General features: G+C 36.3%; 1 protein-coding gene across 11 annotated transcripts in view; it reads right to left on the bottom strand.

Moving 5' to 3' along the window:
• The window catches only part of SNCA (synuclein alpha), a 131,178-nt gene extending 112,218 nt beyond the window's left edge, over positions 1-18,960 (bottom strand). The window contains exons 1-5 of one of the 11 annotated variants that reach the window (XM_037020232.2): positions 17,750-17,895; positions 17,087-17,157; positions 16,156-16,301; positions 7,575-7,616; positions 1,855-1,997 (exon numbers count right to left, since the gene is read on the bottom strand). In XM_037020232.2, the coding sequence (XP_036876127.1) occupies positions 1,855-1,997; positions 7,575-7,616; positions 16,156-16,276 (306 nt within the window). In that variant the 5' untranslated portion in view covers positions 16,277-16,301; positions 17,087-17,157; positions 17,750-17,895. The other 10 variants (XM_037020234.2, XM_037020233.2, XM_037020237.2 and 7 more) reach the window with 10 other exon arrangements.
• Positions 18,961-19,828: the final 868 nt, after the last annotated feature.

The raw sequence follows: 19,828 nt of genomic DNA, 5'->3' as shown, positions 1-19,828 counted from the left end.
CATCTGTACAATCAGGGATTTGGTCTCAATCATGGGCTCTGTCTGTTGATGGGCTGCCAGGTTGCCACTAATGCCCTTGGTGTGTGTATGTGAATGCGTGTTTTTCTGGGAAAAGGGAGCATAGCTTCTATAATATTGGCAAAAATGTCTGGGAGACAAAACAGGTTTTTGCCTTTGTACAAATATTTAAGGTCCCTCCACACTTTTGAAATGTAATAAAGCTATGAATGCAATTATAATTTCAGATGGAAAACAGGAATTAGTATAATGATTAGTAGAACTAGTAAGATTATTTGAAAAATATATTCTCCACAAAGGCATACTACTATCATCAACCATAAATTCAAGTGTTAGCTGAAGAACACCAGAAGTCCAGTCCAGATTTTCCATAATGAGAATCAGTTGTCCCAAACAACACAACTACATATAATCAGTTTCAATATGTCATAGGTTTGAAGTCCTGCTTTTTTAGTACTAATGTCCTAATGATCTACGTAGGTAGGCCTGCTACCTAAGATTATATGCATGGAAACAATACAGAGCAGTTTGCCAGCAAATAAAGCCACATTCTTACAGTTTTCAGGACATCTATTCTACAACTACGTTCATTGTAACTGTTGGATGGCTGAATATATATAGCTCTTATGGTTGCTATACTACATGTGTAATTGTTAAAGACACAGAAATCAAAATCACTCTACTTACTCACTTACTTCCTTCCTTTCCTCCTGAATACACGTTCCTTAATTGCCTATATGGGTTAGGCACTTTTCTAGATGCTTGTGAAATACTAGTGAACAAAATAAGCATATTCCACCCTCATGGGGTTTATATTTTAGGAGGGAAAAATAAAATAAATATACATAAAAAATAAGTAAGTTACTTATTATTTTAAAGGTGATAAGTGTTTTGGCAAAAAAAGGGGGAAAAAAAGACTAGGGAGACTGAGAATACCCGAGCTGAAAATGGTTCCAGTTTCATATAGATCAGGATAGGCCTGAGAAGGTGTCATTTAACTCAAGACCCGAGGAGATGAGGAAGTAAATATACAATCTTGGAAAAGAGCTTTCCAGACAGAGGGAGAAGCCAGGGCAAGGGTATGCTTCAACAAGGGATTTGTTCAAGAACTAGCAAGGGGGCCATTGTGATAGGGAATAAGTAAAAGCATTCTGCTGCTGAGGTCATAGAATTTGTAAAATTTCATCCATTTGACACCTATGTACTATTACTTATCTGTGTAAAGTGGAAGTCATAATATCTCTTGCACAATCTTACTAGAGTACCATATTTATTAAGAAATCCAAAGTTAAAATTCTTCTGAGAATTTTAAAATCATCCCAAATTCATGATCTCTGGTTGGTATGCAGTTTAATTCTCTCAGCTCCACCCCCTGCCACACACACATATTTGGCAATGAAGTGCTATGTGACAGGAGTTATGCCACTTAGTAAGAGATGATGTCATTACAAAGAAATCAAGTATAAGATCTTCCTTTTGAAAATTTAGAGATTGGGCACAAAGCATGTGTTATATCCCAAGGAAGAACTGCGCCACTCTTTATTGAATTCCAAGATTCATAGCTAATATGAAAGCACCCATTCTTCCTGAAATGTCACAGTTCTTTTTGGCATTTAATGTATTGTTCATTTCACTAACTTTCTTCCAGAAAAGGAAACCACCATGATTACTATACAATATTCAAGGCATGTATCTGGGTTAATACCTCCAAAGGAATACACATATAAACGTAGTACTTTTCACGAAGGGAGGGTCAGTCAGCCCTTCCCCCAAATAAGCAAATACACCATGATCTCAAAAGCATACAAATTAACATAAAAATGTGTGCAACCCTACCTTGCCCAACTGCTCCTTTTTACCAAAGCCAGTGGCAGCTGCAATGCTCCCTGCTCCCTCCACTGTCTTCTGTGCTACTGCTGTCACCCCTGTCACCACTGCCTCTCCGACATTTGTCACCTGCTCTTTGGTCTTCTCAGCCACTGGGATAAATCAAGAAAAAATAGATAAGGGACAGTGGAACAACAACAAGTTAAAATAATTTTACATTCAAATTTCAACTTGTAAAGACCTGTATTTATAAAGATAATTGAAGAGTCAGCAAAAATAAAAGCTATGGAGATTTCTAAGTGAACTGGAGTCTTTGATAAAACATTTTGTTATAAGCATGCAGATATTAAAAGGTGCTTCGAGTTTAAATGATCACAAACTTAGAGCCTTGAGTGATTTGGGTTTAACTTACATCTTATTAAGGAAAGTTTACAGAAAGCAATACTCACAGGCGCAGTTGTAATGTTATCAGTCTCAGCATACAATTTATTTCTTTATTTCAATTCCAATGCCAATTCTTTGAACTCATTTGGCATGTTCATTTTCACCACCTCTTCTGAGTCACACAACACATATGTGCTCATACATGTGACCATCAGGTACTAATAAGAGTAAGGAATGGCTATGAAAGAACTTTGGTCCTTTGGTAAAATTTCAGGTATGAAACAGAAGGGTTTATAACAATGAGACTGACTTTCAATAATTATAATGAGAACAATATAGCTAGACATTAAGGAAAGTATGGAAATGAAGAGGTTTGTTGAGCACACTTACAATTCCGTTGCATAAAACAAAATACAATATGGTGACTCAGTTGATTTTTATAAATAAATAATTAAAAATTTAGAGAAGACGGTGTAAACTGTTTGGGATTAGAGTTGGAAGCAGAGATTGAATATCATATCAAAACTTCTCCAAGACCATATCCAATATAATTGCTGAATTAATCTTTCTGTATTACCTCTATGCAATTTCCAAATAAAGGAAGCTCCAATAAAAAAGTTTGTTTCAATTAACTGAAGCATTCAATGAAAAAGCAGCAGAATACAAGAGATTCTGCTCTATTAATTATTTCAAGGTCCATTTCAAGGTGGAGGAACAAAACCATCCTCCTTTCTCTAAACGTTTTAACATTTATATCCATAAAGCCTCGTTTTGCATCTCTCTCCTATATCTGTGTAATGCCTGCCTTTGGTTCTTTTGTGCTCCCAAATTCATTTTTTGTCTGCTTTTTCCCCACATTTCATGAACTTGGTTTTGAGTGATATTCTTCCTCAGGTCCTAAGCAAATAAAGACAGTTTTTCACTATGCTTTATGCTGGTAAACATCCTCTCCAGATAAGTCCCAGCCAGAGGAACAGAGGAGATACCATTGTCAGCTGCTAAGTGTTAAGTGTTGTGTGTTAGTCACATTACTGAACAGATTTCATGCCATCAGTTGGGAGATGCCACATGATTGAACAGTTCGGATACAACAATTGGGTTTCAAACAGACTACTTGGGTATGGTGGTCTATATGGATAAAGAAGCATGTTCCTCAGTCCTAGGCAATGTTGGAAAGCTGAAGTGGCCTTAGAACCTAAAACCAGGAAGAGTCCACAGCAGGTGTTACTTAATATTGGCTTTTTGCCACTTTTGGGGATATGGCTGATGTCTCTGAACAAGAAATGGTTATTTCCAATGCAAAGTTCAATTTAAATGCCAATGAAAAGTGTACTGGAAATTTGATGCTTTTAAACAGTTATAGAATGTTAATCTTGCAAACAGTGAATTATGGGCTTTAACTTGTCATTCTTTTTACTTTTCCAAGAACATGAATAGAAACTTTTGCTTGAAAATGAACATTTCTTGTTACAAGTCTCAAAGACAAAAATAAATTTTGATCTTTTCGCACTCATAATTTTTTTGCCAGCTATGAAAATTTATTTTTACAATATTTAGACAATTCTTTATATATATATGTACATACTTTATTTTTTATGCTCATAAACTGCACAGCAGAATACACTTTGTACTCATTATAATCTCATTAGGTTTTATCATTGTAGGAGTAAGTAAATGAGTTACATTACAAAATGACAGAGTACTTGTAGCAATAAGACACATTTTGAAACATTTCTGTAGGACTTGATTTATCTAGTGGATTATTCACTGACTTTGTACCCCTATGTTTCCCTGCTAAAGCTTTTTATACTGTTTTTCTGTTCACTGACATCCCAAACAAAAGCATGCCAACAAAAGGGAAGGACACACACTCAAATTCGGATACTTTGCATTTAACAAATGGTTTCTGTTTTTAAGGGAAAACTCCTTACACCCGGAATCAAAATGGATGCTTTCCTCACAAGCAATTGATAGTATAATATTTTAACTCGCTTATGTTTTCCCACATATAAGCCAGTCTTTCCCATTTGGGCTCATATAGCTCCATCTGGCCAGAGCCTTGATCTCTCTCAGATTTCCTTTTCTCTGTTTACTTGGCAAATACAAGCTGGTGTTAAAACCCAGCATGAAAATCAAGTTCCATGTTAAATACTTCTCCTAACAAGTATCCTTGTTCCTCTTCCTGTGAACCCACAAAACTTTAGATATTATACCTCTACTATTGAATGTTATCCATTTCCCTGTAATTATTCACTTCTCAGTATGTCCATTCACCTCTACCAGTTTGAGTCATAGATGTTTCATTTTTCTTTAATTATTTTACAATAGATAATAATTTTGAATGGATTAGAAGGAATTTTGTGAATTTCTATAATTTATACATTAACTTTATATTTGACTCCAGTTACGATAAAATTCCAGAATGAAATCTGGCACAACTTTCAGAACAGATACACTAAATCTAACCTTTGCCACTAAACACAGTTATAAAATTAAGAAGATCTAGCTCTGAATAGTTATACAGATTATAAATTTGAGGAAAATAAGAATATTCTAAATATAATAAATATCAATTAAAACATTAAAAAGTAGTTCTGTTCATTATCATGTAATAAATTTGCTTATAAGAATCAAAACCTTCAGAAAATATCCAATAGGAACTTCTTTACACCATACTTTCATAAAGAAAAAATAAGTAAACTTATATTAACATTTTTTAAGGAGCCATCATAGACATATAATTCAGTAAGTCCATATCAAATACACTGTCATATTTTTCTATAACCTGATTCATTACAGTGAGAATCTCAATAATAATGTACTGACATCGAAAAGCCAGGACTTAAAATAGAGTTTTCTTGATTTTTATCATGAGATTACTAACTGGGAGAATTCATATTTGTTGAATTTTTTAGGTAGCAAACTCCTGGCCTAACTAAGTTTACTGAAGTCTATATTTCTCCAAAAATAGGTAATGGGATGAGTCTCGGGGAAATTTTTCTTTTAACATTAGCTGACAATGTTAGGTATCATATAGCAGTTTCTTGCTTCCTTGTTTTAAGACTAGTAACAATAAGTAACACTTATTCAATGCTAACTATATACCCATAATAAACATTTTAGACCAAACATAATAAGCAACCAATTCTCCCTCTCCTTAACCACTGAGGTAATTATCTTAAATTTATTTACCCTTATAATTGTAATTTGGAATTTTACATTAAATAACCCTGCTGAACAAATTAATTCATTTATCTGATATGGGAGAAGGATGGTGTTTATTGCTGATTTATTCAAGCACATTTCTCATATCCAGTCTATTTATGAGATTTTTGATATTTTACCACGGCCAGAGTGGATTTTGGTACAATGGCTGTAAATATTGCCCACACCAAAAACATCATGGCCTAGATGCTTGGCAGCATCTTCCACAGAACTCTTTGAACACTAGTTTTATTCAAACCAGTTAACTACTGAAAGAAGGTCAAATAAATTTGAGAAACCATGCATTAAACTAAATTACGCACATTTCATTACTATAGGGCATCTCAGATTCTTTAACATGCTAAAAGGAAGATATGATATGTAAAGTTTCCCAACATTATAAAGCCATGGAAACATAAGCTGATGGACTTTTCTCCCAAAAACATTTTATAAAACTCCACCTTCTTGTACAAATGTCAGCAGCATTCCTGCAGGTGCAGCACGTGTGCACGCGCACACATACAAATCTCATGTTTACAGTGTCATTCTGGAGAAGACTCAAAACCTCTGACTTTGTCAGCAGATCTTGCAACTCATCTCCAGAGACTCCATTAGATGACAATATTAGTTGTCTTCTTTAATTTTCACCATGGACTCTAAACCTTACCACATGTTTTTCTGCTTTCTAAACCACATGGTTTCTTCAACTATCAAATGGAACAGCATTAACCTAGGTAGGTCCATCAGATGGTAGAGTTTCCAACTCTCTGCTAGCCAGTTCTTATTAAAATCATGTTTAATGGCATCATGTTTATAGAAGGTACCTATAAATCAACACAGACCATATACTTGCCTGGTTCTTGGATTGCAACAGAGCGAATGTAAACTGCATACTTTAACTTAGCTTCTAACAGAATCATGTTCAAAGGGTTCTGTTTTAATTTTACACCCTCACTTTTTATAAAAAATATGTATAAAATAGTTTATATGAATATTTCTCCATCAACTGCAAAAAATTTTACTCAAGACAGATCCACTATAAAGTGATAATAAGTAATACCTGGTAACACAGTATTTGTCTTCATTATTCTAGGTACTTTGCATATATTAACTCACTTAATTCTTGCATAGACAAGGAAACTAAATCACATATGAATCTTGAAGAAAATCACACAGTTAGTAAGGAGTAAGTAGAAATTTGAACCAAGGAAGTCTGGCTTCAGTGTTCATGATTTCAACCACAATAATGTATTAATTCTATTTGATTTTCCCCATTTCTATTATATAATTCAGTATTAAGAACATGTTGTTTTACTGAGGCACTATTTGTGTACTGTTTTCTGATCAAATGAATCATTTTTCGGATTATATGTCTTGTTTTACCACATCTGTCAGGAAGCCTGGTGTATCCCCAACATGGAATTCAATCATAGCAAGTCTGTGGGCTCTTAAGATTTTAGATTTTGGTCCTCCTTTGAATTTTTCTATTGCTATCACTGTTGTCCTCATCATTACCATCATCACCACCATAGTTTTCATGATTTTTGCTATTTATTTGCTGTAATTTTCTTATAGACCTATTCAAATTCTTGGAGAAATTAGGCCAAACAGAGACAAACACAATAAACACTTTACTGATCATTCCAAGGGTGTTTCCTAAAATGTCTTCTGAATCATCAAGGAATTAATTATAAATAATTAATACAATTATGTTATATAGTCAATTATATGTCATTAATAAAATTTAAAGTCAGAATATTTTATTGTATTCTACAGAAAATTTTACATCAAACCTTTGAAAAATGGCAATCCTTACATATAATTTGTGCTTGCAGTTTGCCAAACCATAAAGTTGATCAAAATATTCAATATGTTACACTTCTGTAAATTAAATTGAGCCGGTCAATTTAGAACCATTATTCATTACAGTTAAATATATTGTGTTTTATTTATCATAAATACTTACCTATTTAAAAATATTTAATAAAGAAGTGATGTTAAACAAAGCTGACATTCGCTTATAATGTCCCTATATGGGCACAGTGATTGTTGACAACTACATTCTGAGTGACCAACGTACGGACGATTGCTTACTAGGTATTTTCAATATCATCCTTGCATATAAGCCCCACAGAGCTTACCTGTTGTCACACCATGAACCACTCCTTCCTTGGTTTTGGAGCCTATGAAAACAAACAAATTCAAAACATAAATCTCAAACTAGCCTTATATTGCTGGTTAGCTAGTTCTAAATACAACTAATCCAAAAATATATCTCAATCTTCAGAAGCCCATATGTGAAGATACCATCCAGGGACAAAAAACCTAAACAAGGAAATCCAGTTATCAGTACAACAAATAGAAGAAAGCACAGCTAACAGGAGGTTCTTTCTAATTAATATTTTAGCACAGAGCAATGGCTTTTTATCCCCTTGTGTCCCACTTCACATATCAACTTACAGAGGAAAAAAAGAGGTGAGATAACACTGGTGCTGGGTGGGAAGATGATTTTGGATTCAGAACTGTGGAAACTTTGCAGAAGTACAGTACGACAGAGAGATTAGGTAACCCATGAAACACAAATAGAAGGGGGAAAGAAGGAATTAACATTTGTTGAACACCTATTATGAAAAAGACATTTTACACCTTATCTCATTTTAATCTTTGTAACATCCATTTAACAAAGTGTATTATGTCCATTTTATACATGAAGAAATTGCAAATCAAAGTTAAATGCCGCATCTAAAGTCACATAGGTAATAACTATCTTACAAGCACATTCATATTAAGTTCTCTATGATCCTAAACCCACATTCCTTCCACTAAGCCAGGCAAACCTTTGAAAGGAATAAAGTACTTTAACATTCAACTGTTACTAATGCTGACTTCAAGAAGAGGAAAGATAGGAATTTACTCCAAATCTTGACCATTAATAACTCTTATATAAATAATTAATATATATTATTAAAACTAAGCTTACCAATTTTATTCATAAGCTTTCTAATATTGATTTTTTCAGTGTAATTCACACCGGTTTTTTAATAAGTATGTTTTCAGAGAAAATAAAAATGGACTTGCAAATCATTTGAAAACTACCCTATAAATCAAATAATGTAGTTCTTTCAACATAGAACATAAGAAAATGAGGACATAATAACTGGGAAATTATTTAAATATATATTTGGATATTAAGATAGCAATCTTCAGTTTAAAAATACTCTAAGCTTTAAAAACCCTTACTGAGTATGTTTGGAATAACAGTAAACACTTTTTAAAACAAATGAAAATAGTACAAGGGAGCTCCAATTTTTCCTTATCAGTCAAATTAATACATATGATTAATTGAATAATCTCTAAGAACTAGTCCTTAGATAGTTCATGAAGCAGAATTAGTTGGATGGGAGCACTGGTTAAAAATGTTGACTATAGAGTCAGAGCCTCAAATATTCAGCAAATATCAGATACAAATATTGCATTTTTAATAATCTTCATGATCTAATTCTGGTAATTCATGGATCAAATTTGAGAAACACTAGTCTGTAACAGTTTCTAGTTTCAAACTTATTTAAAACTTATAAGTACATATCTATGATTTTAATACTATGATCAATAAGATGATCTAAGTAAATATACAGGATCATGTATTTGAAAATGTTCATTTAATATTCTTATGAAGATATATAAATATGGCATTAAGCCAAATTTGCATGTATCATATTTAACTTATGTTTTATAAAAGAGTTAAGAAAACTTTCTACATTTAATGAAACAATTTAAATATATTTTAGAAGTTTGAATTTGAATATATTTAAGGACAGCCAATGAAAACAAAACAAAATAAACTATAGCTTTTTGGTTAAGAATGTGGGCTCTGGATTAGATTTTCTGTATTTAAATCCTTATTTCACTACATAATAAGCGAATATACATCATTTGGTCAACATGAAGATCAAAGGAAAAACACATGTAAAGGTGTTAAAATAGTGTTATTTTAACTCAGTATATTATATGTTATTCTTCACACATAATATATATAAAGGAGTCTGCAGTTTAAAATACAGGACAAATCACTGAATCATAAATTCATATAAATTAAATCATGTAGTTGTTAAATATGTTAAAGGATACAGGATAGCGTTTCATGTATATGTGATGTCGTGTGAGTGTGTGTGTGTGTGTGTGTATGAATGCAAGCATATGTGTATATTTTGCTGTCAATGCTCATTTTGAGTAGTACTGTGGGATCAAAAAATCAATACACACAAGCTGAGCTGAAGATGTGGAAATTGATCTTGATAATCAATAAGGAAAATTATAATTCATCAGTGGTAAAACTTACGATTTTTTCATGACCTTTAAAATTTGTTGAAACATTAAAAATTCTCTTAGACGTTTATAAATGTATAAGGAAATGAAAACTAGCAAAATTAATACTTAATATATTGTAACTTAAGACACTGAGAACTGAAGTGTTTCATTTCTTTGTAAAAGAAGTTTTCAAGAGTAGTCTAAACAATGATTGTTTCTTCTCATTGTATAATTTCCTGTATGGAGCAGGCACCTTTTCTAAGTCTTAGAGAATTGTCATACTCCTTTTAAGTTTGTATGTTTACATAATGTTACCTTTTACACTTTTAATGTCAGGCTGTATCTCTGATAACTCCCTTAATGTGAGGTATTTTTGCAGCAGTATTTCCTCTGGGACATTTTCACCTGATTTATCAGAACTGCTTTTTCCAGGTATTTACATCACCTTCAGTAAGCTCCTCTGGCTACATTTCTAGAGTCTTCTGAATGGTAGCGGTGTCAACATTCCCATAGCTATCTGTTAAATAAATGTATATTTGATTCAAATTTTATTTCCAGCATTTTTCACTTAATTTCTTTGCTGCACTTTCACCTATTTTGACCAATTTCTTCTTTTAATTATGCATTTTTGCAAAATACCACATGTGTTTATCACTGGGAGACAAGGAAGCAACACGAGTGCCAGCTTAGCTGTCTGTCTGAACTGAACAGCAGATGGGCATCAGTCAATCGCTGACAAACCGAAAGAACTGCTGTGATCTGATCACGGATTATAATGGGTTTCGGTTATTACGTAGTGATTTAAGAGCAAGGAGGCACGTTTGCACTTTATGTAAACAATCACAGTTTATGTACTGTGGTAAAAAAAATTTGAACTGTGTTTTAAGGATCTGGTGTTATATATAACTGTAGCAACTGAAATTCTTATATACTGGAAGTAGGCAAGTGGAAAACAGACTACATGTAAGAGAGTATTTCTTATCACTAACCACCTGCCACTGCTTGCATCTCATTTTAAAAAATAACTAGTAAAAAGGAAAGTTTAACTGTAGATGTCTGGTCTTTCTGCCTCAGCAGTACCTAAGGATTTGGCATTTGACTCGATCATAGAATACATCCTGAATCAAAGATAAATGAGACTCTTGATGAAGTTGCTTCATATTGACACAATCACTTACTGCTTGCTGTCAACTGTTTATTGGTATCTGTAATTAATGATTAACATTTAGCTAAGGAATAATATGTAATTGAAAATATATAGGTGCAAAGTAGCTATGTGACTGGTAAGATATAAAAGTTGAAGGAACACCATAGACGATGGTTTCCCTGAGCTGAGGTGGCCCACAACTATCCCATCTTATCTCTCATGACTGCATAAGGCTACAGAGTAGAGAAGGTCAGAAGTAATGCCTGGGAGTTGCAAAAATTCAACCATCCTGTTGTTGTGCATATTGACTTTCTTAACGTGGTGCAAGTGAAGCATACTGTGATTTGAGAGTTTGATATCAAACACATCATGACCACTGCTGCTTATTCAGCAAGATGGCATTGGAAGAGTTTTAAAAATCACTTCCTTGCTTGTACTGTTAAAATACTTGGCATTATAAAAAGAAAACTAAATGTTTTCTCCCTTTCAATCTGACTCTCAGTTTATAATTTCTGAGCCATTTGACTGAGAAAATCATTGTCTATTAAATTGAAGTGTATAGATTGAAAATTTCTGTACAAAGATATAATAAAAGGAGAAAAAATCAAAAAAGACATTGATTCTTATAGTGGTTCTCAAATTAGTTAGAAGATAGCTGCCAAAAGTACAACATTATAAAGGAATGAGATTACTTTCCTCATTAGGCTTATGAAAACAGTGTGCCAAGACTTCAGTCATAGTGAAATAAGAAAATGTTCTTCAGTCATTTCCAGTTTTTCACTCAAGTTATTGATAGTAGTTTTTGTAATGAAGAATTAGAAGATAAAAAGAAAATATATTGGCAAAATAATTATTCTGTTGGAGAGCTTATTTGAATCTTGGATATAAAAACGTGCTTTACAAATATCAATAAAATATTAGCAAATCAAATCCAACAATATATAAGATTTATTACCATGATGAAATGGGATTCATCCCAGGTATGCAAGGCTGGTTCAGCATTTGAAAATCAATTAAAGTAAGCCCTCACATCAACAGGGTGAAAAGGAAAAATTACATGATCATATCAATAGATGCATTAAAAACATTTAACAAAATTCAGCATCTATTTGTGACAAAAACTCCCAATAAACTAAGAATGTAAGGGAACTTCCTGAATTTGATAAAGAATGTCTATTTAAAAAAAAATCACAGCTAACATATTTCGTAAGGAACTAGAGCTTTCCTACTATGACCAGGAACAAGGCAAGAATGCCCCCTCTTACCAGTCCTTCCCAGCATCATACTGGAAGTGCTAGCTAATGGAATACAATAAGAAAAGGAAATAAAAGGCATATATATTGGGAAAGAAGAGATAAAACTGTCTGTGTTTGCAGATGACATGGTTGTCTATATAGAAAATCCAAAAGAATTTACCAAAAAAGAAAAAAAAAACTCCTGAAACTAATAACTGATTATAGCAAGATTGGAGGATACAAGGTGAATAAGCAAATGCCAATCACTTCACTATAAACCACTTACAAACAAGTGGAATTTGAAACTAAAAACACACCACTATTTACATTAGCACCAAAAAATGAAAAGAACAAAATGAGAGAACTGACACTACTTGACTTCAAGACTTAATATAAAGCTACAGTATTCAAGACAGTGGGGTATTGGCAAAAGAAAGACAAATAGATCAATGGAACAAATAGCCTAGAAATAGAAACAAATAAACATAGTCAACTGGTTTTTGACAAAGGAGCAAAGGCAATACAATTCAACAAAGATAAGACTTTTCAACAAATGGTGCTGGAACAGGTGGCTTTCTACATGCAAAAATATAAAGAATATAGACACGGACACTGCGCTCTTTATAAAAAGCTAATTCAAAAGAGATTATAGACATAAATGTAAAATGTAAAATTATAAAACTACTAAAAGATAACATAGGAGAAAACCTGAATGACTTTGGTACAGCAAATGACTTTTGTATACACCACCAAAGGCATGATTGTGAAAGAATGAATCAACAGGCCAGACTTCATTAAAACTAAAATTTTCTGTTCTGTGTAAAGACAATATCAAGAAAATGAGAAACAAGCTACAGACTGTGAGAAACTATCTACAAAATGTAAATTTGAGAAGAAAATGTTATCCAAAATATACAAAGCACTAAAACTCAACAATAAAAAAGTAACCTGATTTAAAAAATAGGGCAAAGATCTTGGCACATCACCAAAGAAGATGTGCAGATGGCAAATAAGCATACGAAAATATACTCTGCACCATATATAATCAGAGAAATGCAAATTAAAACAATGAGTATGACTATACACCTATTAGAATGGCCCAAATCCAGAACACTGGCAACACCAAAATCTGACAAAGGTGTAGAACACCAATAAATGCCATTCATTGTTGGTGGGAGTGCAAAATGGTATAGCCACTTTGGAAGACAGTTTCATAAGTCCTTACAAAACTAAACATATCCTTATCATATGATCCAGAAATTGTGCCTCTTGGTATTTATCCAAAGGAATTGAAAACATTTCCACACAAAACTTGCACATGGATGTTTATAGCAGCTGTGTTCATAATTGCTTTAGAAGAAACCAAGATGTCCTTCAATAGGTGAATGGATAAACATCCAGAAAATGGAATATTATTTAGTGCAAAAAGCCATGAAAACACATGGAATAACCTTAAATGCATATTTCTAAGTGAAAGAAGTCAATCTGAACAGGCTGTATACTTATGATTTCAACTACATGTCATTCTGGAGGCAAAAGTATGAAGACAGTAGAAAGATCTGTGGTTGCCGGGGACTGGGGAGGGGAATACAAAGGCAGCATACAGATGATTTTTAGGACACTGAAAATACTCTATATGATAGAATAATGATAAAGACATGTCATTTTACACTTATCTAAACCCCTACAAAGTACAACATTATGAGTAAATCCTAACATAAACTATGGATTTGGGGCAATGTTGATGTGTCAAGGTAGGTTCATCAACTGTAACAAATGTAGCACTCTAGTGGGAGATATCGATAATGGGGGAGTCTATGCATGTGTAGGGAGAGAAAGTATATGGGAAATCTCTGTACCTTCCCCTCAATTTTGCTGTGAACCTAAAACTCCTCTAAAAAATAGTCATTAATTTTTGTAAGTGTGCTTTATTACTTGTATGTTGTTTTATTATGGCATTCTCAGAAAAACCTGCAAGGTAGTTGCATTTGTCTACAGTATCTTAGAGATAGTAAGTGGTGTCACTTGGGCTAGAATTCAGGTTTGTCTGATATCAAGTCTATGTTCTTTTTACTTTATCAGGAGTCAGTAAATGGACATACAGTCTATGGCCAAATCAACTCACCACCTATTTTGGTAAGTAGAGTTTTATTGGAACACAATCACGTTAATTATTGTCAGCATAGACAATAATTAACGTGATTGTGTTCCAATAAAACTCTACTTACCAAAATAGGTTACTTACTCTTTAGCCCTTCACAGATAAAGTTTGCCAACCCCTCAAAGATACCACTGTGTGTTCTCATGATCAGTTTTCATCCTAAATCCTGTGTCTGAGTTCTAAAGTTTAATCCTGTGTCTAAAGTTTAATTAGACTTTAGAACATAATCAATAAGTAATTTATAGAACATACCATGTGTTAAATACCATGACAAACATTGAAGATGATTTAAAAATATGTGATATATAAACAAATAAAACTCAACTTTATATAATAACATTGGAGCAAATAATAGAATTAATCTCAGAAAAATAAAATCATTTTATTTGCTCAAACTCATAGTTGACAATGAAAACAAAAAGTTTTCCAAGTGATAAAACCTGTTTATCATCTGTAAAAGAGTGATGTATTAAATTAATATTCAATATTTTCTAGACTCACTGCAAACTAATGGAGTGAATATTAGGATCCTAAAACCAACTTTTAAAGTTCCTAAATCACAAAGTAACTGAAATCAAAAGTAGTTGCAAGCATGCCCTTGCACAACTTGGAAAGCTGAGGATAAATATAAAGATATCGATTATCTGCATGTCACTGATTCAGTATTCTAAATTCCATCTAAAAAGACATAATTCACACGTCACAAAAATACTTGAAACTAACTCAATTTTTTTCTCTTGTAACACTCAATGTAAAATTCAATGATTTTCTGTAAATATGTTTTAAGATGAAGTATAAGTTAATTGAAGATTAATTTATAGTAAGATCAAGCTAGCATAAAAAGAGTCTATAAACAGTGAGAAAACAATATGAGAAGCAGTCATAAAGATAATTCCAAACATAGCTTTTCTCCCACCCATTTACGTTGGAGAGACAGTGTAGCTTTCCACCACCAACCAGCATAAACACAGCATCCTCCGCCCTCCACCTCCTGCCTGTGGTTATTACTGCTGCACCTCCCACCAGAACACAAAGAAGAACTCAGGGGAGCAGAATGGGCAGTGGGTGCCTATGTGTGCATGTGTCCCTGTGGATGAATGTGCATGCATGTGTCTACTACTACCACAAAGAATTTGAAGTGGTTTGTAAAATAACAATCAAATGCAGCTCAAGATAAGGAAAAGAGGGTCAAGATCCACATGAATGCTCCAAGGTGGGAATTTAGGAACAAGTAGAAATGATAAGCATCAATATCATTATTTATTATGCCTGTCTTTTGATAAACAAACTATATAAATGTCTTCAAGATACTAGTAGCAGCCCTCAAGCACTTTTTTGAACAATTATGTCCCCACTTTAACCAAGTAGTCACAAGGAATAACTCCACCAAAGACTTTTCTGTCCTTTCCTATGTCTCTTTTTACCTATCCCAGGGCCATATAAGAGTCATTTTAAAATAAGAACGTACTACAATTAGAAAAAATATTCATGATTATAAAAGAAATCAAAGGACCATGAATGATTTTGATTTTTAAACTATTCTTGATTATTTTTTTTAGAAGACTGAGTTTTAAAAACTGTCCTCTGAAATATAGTCATTTATGTGCAGAAACATTCATTAAAAAAGAAACAATAAAGTCCTACTATTACTGAAAAATTAATTTGGAAAACCGAACGATTAGCACCACTTTTTACTATTAACTCAAACATGCACATTCACGTTTCCACACTTACCTCTGACTCAGTCCATCCTTTTGACAAAGTGATAACGCAAATATGAACCAAGCAAGAAATACCAGCATTTAGGGCATCAGTCATCTTAATCCATCAATCATAAATAAATATCAAAATGACATTTGGGCGTTACCTACCTACATACAGAACTCCCTCTTTTGTTTTTCCCGCTGCTTCTGCCACACCCTGCTTGGTTTTTTCAGCAGCAGCCACAACTCCCTCCTTGGCCTTTGAAAGTCCTTTCATGAATACATCCATGGCTAATAAATTCCTTTACACCACACTGGAGAACACAAAATACACTTTAAATGAGAACTTTTGGGTAAAACAAAATAAAATTAGAACCACCCAAGGTAAAAACCAGTGAAAGATCAGTATAACTCCCAAAAGTGTAAGAATCTTTTAAGTGTCCTCTTATTTCATCCACTGGACAAAGAAGCTTTTTTTAGCTTCTGCATTAAAAATTTAGCATCCCCCATTCATCTTGGCTAGTAGAAGTCCAGCTGCCTAAGCACTGATTAGGATGAATCATCTGAGCTGTTCTTACTGCAATTACGAAGTGGAGTTGCTTGAAAAGATGGACCCCTCTTTCAACTTTCAGGGTCCAAACAGCGACAGGGTAAGTTAGAAGTACAGTTTAGAAGACAGATCACAGGAAAAGAAAGGGAGTTGGAAGCGTGGGGTCAGGATAATTTTAAAACAAATCCCAGAAGAGGGCTAACAGGCTCGTCATGGAGAAGGCAGGGAAGAGAACTTCTCACTCTGGGTGTGGCTTAGCGTCAGCCAACAGCAAGCCCACCCTCACTTGCCCTCATCTGCCGGACCACTCACCCCCGCCGTCGTCCATCGCCCCCGAGCAGCTACCCGACGCGCGCCCGCCACAGGAGGGGCAGTTCTCAGCGCGCAGACCCGGCGCCCACACCTGTTAACCCCTTACCACCTGTTGACTTGACCTCCCTGCACTTCCACTGAAGTATTTGCCAAACGCAGTTTGCTTTGATTATAGAGAAAACCAAGAGGGCGGACTGGGGGGATGTAAGGTAAGACAAATAAAAGTTGGAAGCTCACGCTCCTTCAAGCATCCTCGCTTCTCCCGAAGGAAGATCGTATCCCGGAAAAGCAGCCTGACCTCTGAGCCGCTGGGGACGAGAAGAGGGGAATATCGGGGGCAGGAGGGCAGCCAGGTCAACTGGGCTTCCCTCGAGCTAACCAAAGGGAGCACAAGCACCCTCCTCCGAGAGCCCTAAAGCAACGGGTCCTCACGGCAGCTCCAGCCTCCTCCCCGGAGCCCGCAGCACTCCTTTCCCACCAGGTTTCTTCCCGAGCTCCAAAGCTGCCCGTCTAGATCCACAGGTACTTACCTGGGTCCCTCTGCTCCTCACAACTACGATTCCTCCCCTCCCCCGCCTCTCCTTTATAAAAAATTAGAAACAATTCCCCAGTATTATTTAAGTGGAAATTGGGAGGATGAGGAGCGCACAGGAAGGGCGGAGGCGGCACCGAGAGAGGGCTGGTCCCCGGAGGAGGCTGCTGCCAGCACAACCCGGCGACGAGCGGCTGGGGGCGTGGGAGGCGAACCCACGAACCTGTCGTCGAATGGCCACTCCGCGTCCCCCGCACGGGAGGATTCGAGAGGAAGAGACCCGGGGTGGGAAGGGACGGCGGGGAGGGAGCAGGAAGGACGCCAGAGGCCAGGCCCGGCCCTCGGTCTGCCCCAGAGCCGGCACACACCTCAGCCCGCGTCTCCGCGCTCCGCCGCTCGCTGCCTCGCCCGGGTCCCCTTCCTGTCGTCGCGGCCTTCCTCCTCCTCCTTCTCCTCCTCCCGCGGCTCCGCCGCCCCCGCAGCCGGGTTCTCAGCGCCTCTCCCCGCCCCTCTCCCTGCGCTCGCTGCTTTCCCCGCCGTGCGCCCCCCACTCCTCTTCTTGGATGGGGCTGGGGGCTGGGGAAAGGCTGTGCCTCCACCTCCGGCCGCCCGTCTGGTTCTGGGAGGCGGGTGGGGAACGCTGCGCCTCACCTCAAGTTCGGGGTCACCGGGGCCTCTGAGGCAGTCGCAAGCTTTTGTGCCCATTAAGCTTGGGTTTCTGGTCCCCCCTCTTTCCCATCCCCCTCCTTGGCTGCCTCCGCCTTTCCCTATGGTTCCCGGCGGGGACCCCCAGTTAGAGCCCGCTTGCGGGAAAGGGTGCGAGCGATCAGCCACCAAGGACAGAGCCAGTCCCCGGGGGAGCTGCTAAGGAGACAGGCAGCTCCGGGAGGGTGCAAGGACCCGCGCTGCCGAGAGCACGTTTCCCGCGGATCGCTGAAATTTGACCGTAGGACACAACGTTAAGGGTGCTTTTGTCCAAATACCCTCCAGATTACGTTTGTTCTTAATGTCGGATGAGCCCGAAAGGGTCTCTCGCGGGGGGTGAGGAGACTAGTAAGGAAGAGTTATAGGTTCAGAAAGCAGAAGGAGGCTCGTCAAATCCTCGTCCCACCCCACTATCACCACTTTCTTTTCCACCAATCAGCGGCAGCCAGACGCCGATTTTTACGTTCAGTGGAACACGGAAAAAATATTCCCCAGCCGTCGAAACCAAGAGATTGTAAGGTTTTCCGTTCTCAAAATAGAATTAGCTTCCCAGACCCAAATGCTTTGCTGGAAGACAAACCAATCCAACGTGGTTTAGTCTCCTGAACCATCGTATCTAATTTCTCCTCAGCCCCTTCTGAAAGCGAGAGTCTGCACACACTCACCTTTCTGATTTCTGATTCACGTTGTCCCCAAGCCGATAACCCACCCCATCCCACACACAGACACACAGACTAGGGCGAGAGAGCTTAAAGACAATTTGCATTGATTAACACATTTTCACCTCTTTCAGAGCTGGAGGGAAACAGCTGTTACCGGATCACACCCGAATGCAGAACCAAGCTCCTCCCTCTAACAATGAGCCTGCTTTCTTTGCCTGGATTGGGAGGTTGATTATACCCCAGGAAGAGAATAACAACTCCTTGCTGTAAATGTTTTGTGTTGTGTTAAATTTTTTGTAGGAAAAAACAATTGCCTTTTCTAATGCTTGCACACATTTAGGTTCTGAAATTTGAGTAAAAAGCACATTAGATCTACAAACAACCATCTGAAAGCAAAAGGGAGAAGAAGCAAGTATGTATATTGCTTAAACTAGTTTTTGCATTATGGGTCTGCCTTAAAAAAAAAAAAAAGCCTTTCCAGAATGCTCTTAATTTTGTTACTTTGGGAAACAAGGTTAAACTTGGGAACCGTTTTGCTGTCTGAATGAGAGTTTGAACAAGTCATGTCCTCCAGTTCACAGATTTCTTTGGTAAATGAGATGAACCCAGATGACCCCTAACTCTTTTATTATGGAAAATGTTCAAACAGATACAAAAGTACAGAGAATAAAAGACTCTCAAGTAAATATCACCAGTTCCCACCATTTTTCAATACATGGCCAATCAAGCTCCATACATATGGCCAGCCACTCACCATTTTTTATCAGCATCCCCTCCCCATTTTTTTAGTAAATCCCAAGAATTACAGATATCTTTTGCCCTAAAAACATTTCAGTACGCATCCATAAAATGTAAGAACTATTTTTAAAACCACAATAATATTTAGATGGTCATTTTTCAAAATTGAAATTTAATTTACATACAGTGAAATCCTCAGATCCTACATGTTCCTTTAAATCAGTTTTAAAAAATATATGCATCCATGTAATCCACACCACCGACGACACAGAACGCTGTCATTACTCCAGAAATTTCCCTCGCACCCTTCTTAGTTGTACATGTTAAAGAATTTCATGAAAA

The sequence above is a fragment of the Manis javanica genome, chromosome 5, assembly GCF_040802235.1.
Source record: "Manis javanica isolate MJ-LG chromosome 5, MJ_LKY, whole genome shotgun sequence".
Taxonomy (NCBI): Eukaryota; Metazoa; Chordata; class Mammalia; order Pholidota; family Manidae; genus Manis; species Manis javanica.
Note: the sequence above shows the minus strand (reverse complement) of the source record. Positions and strands in the feature narration are given on the sequence as shown.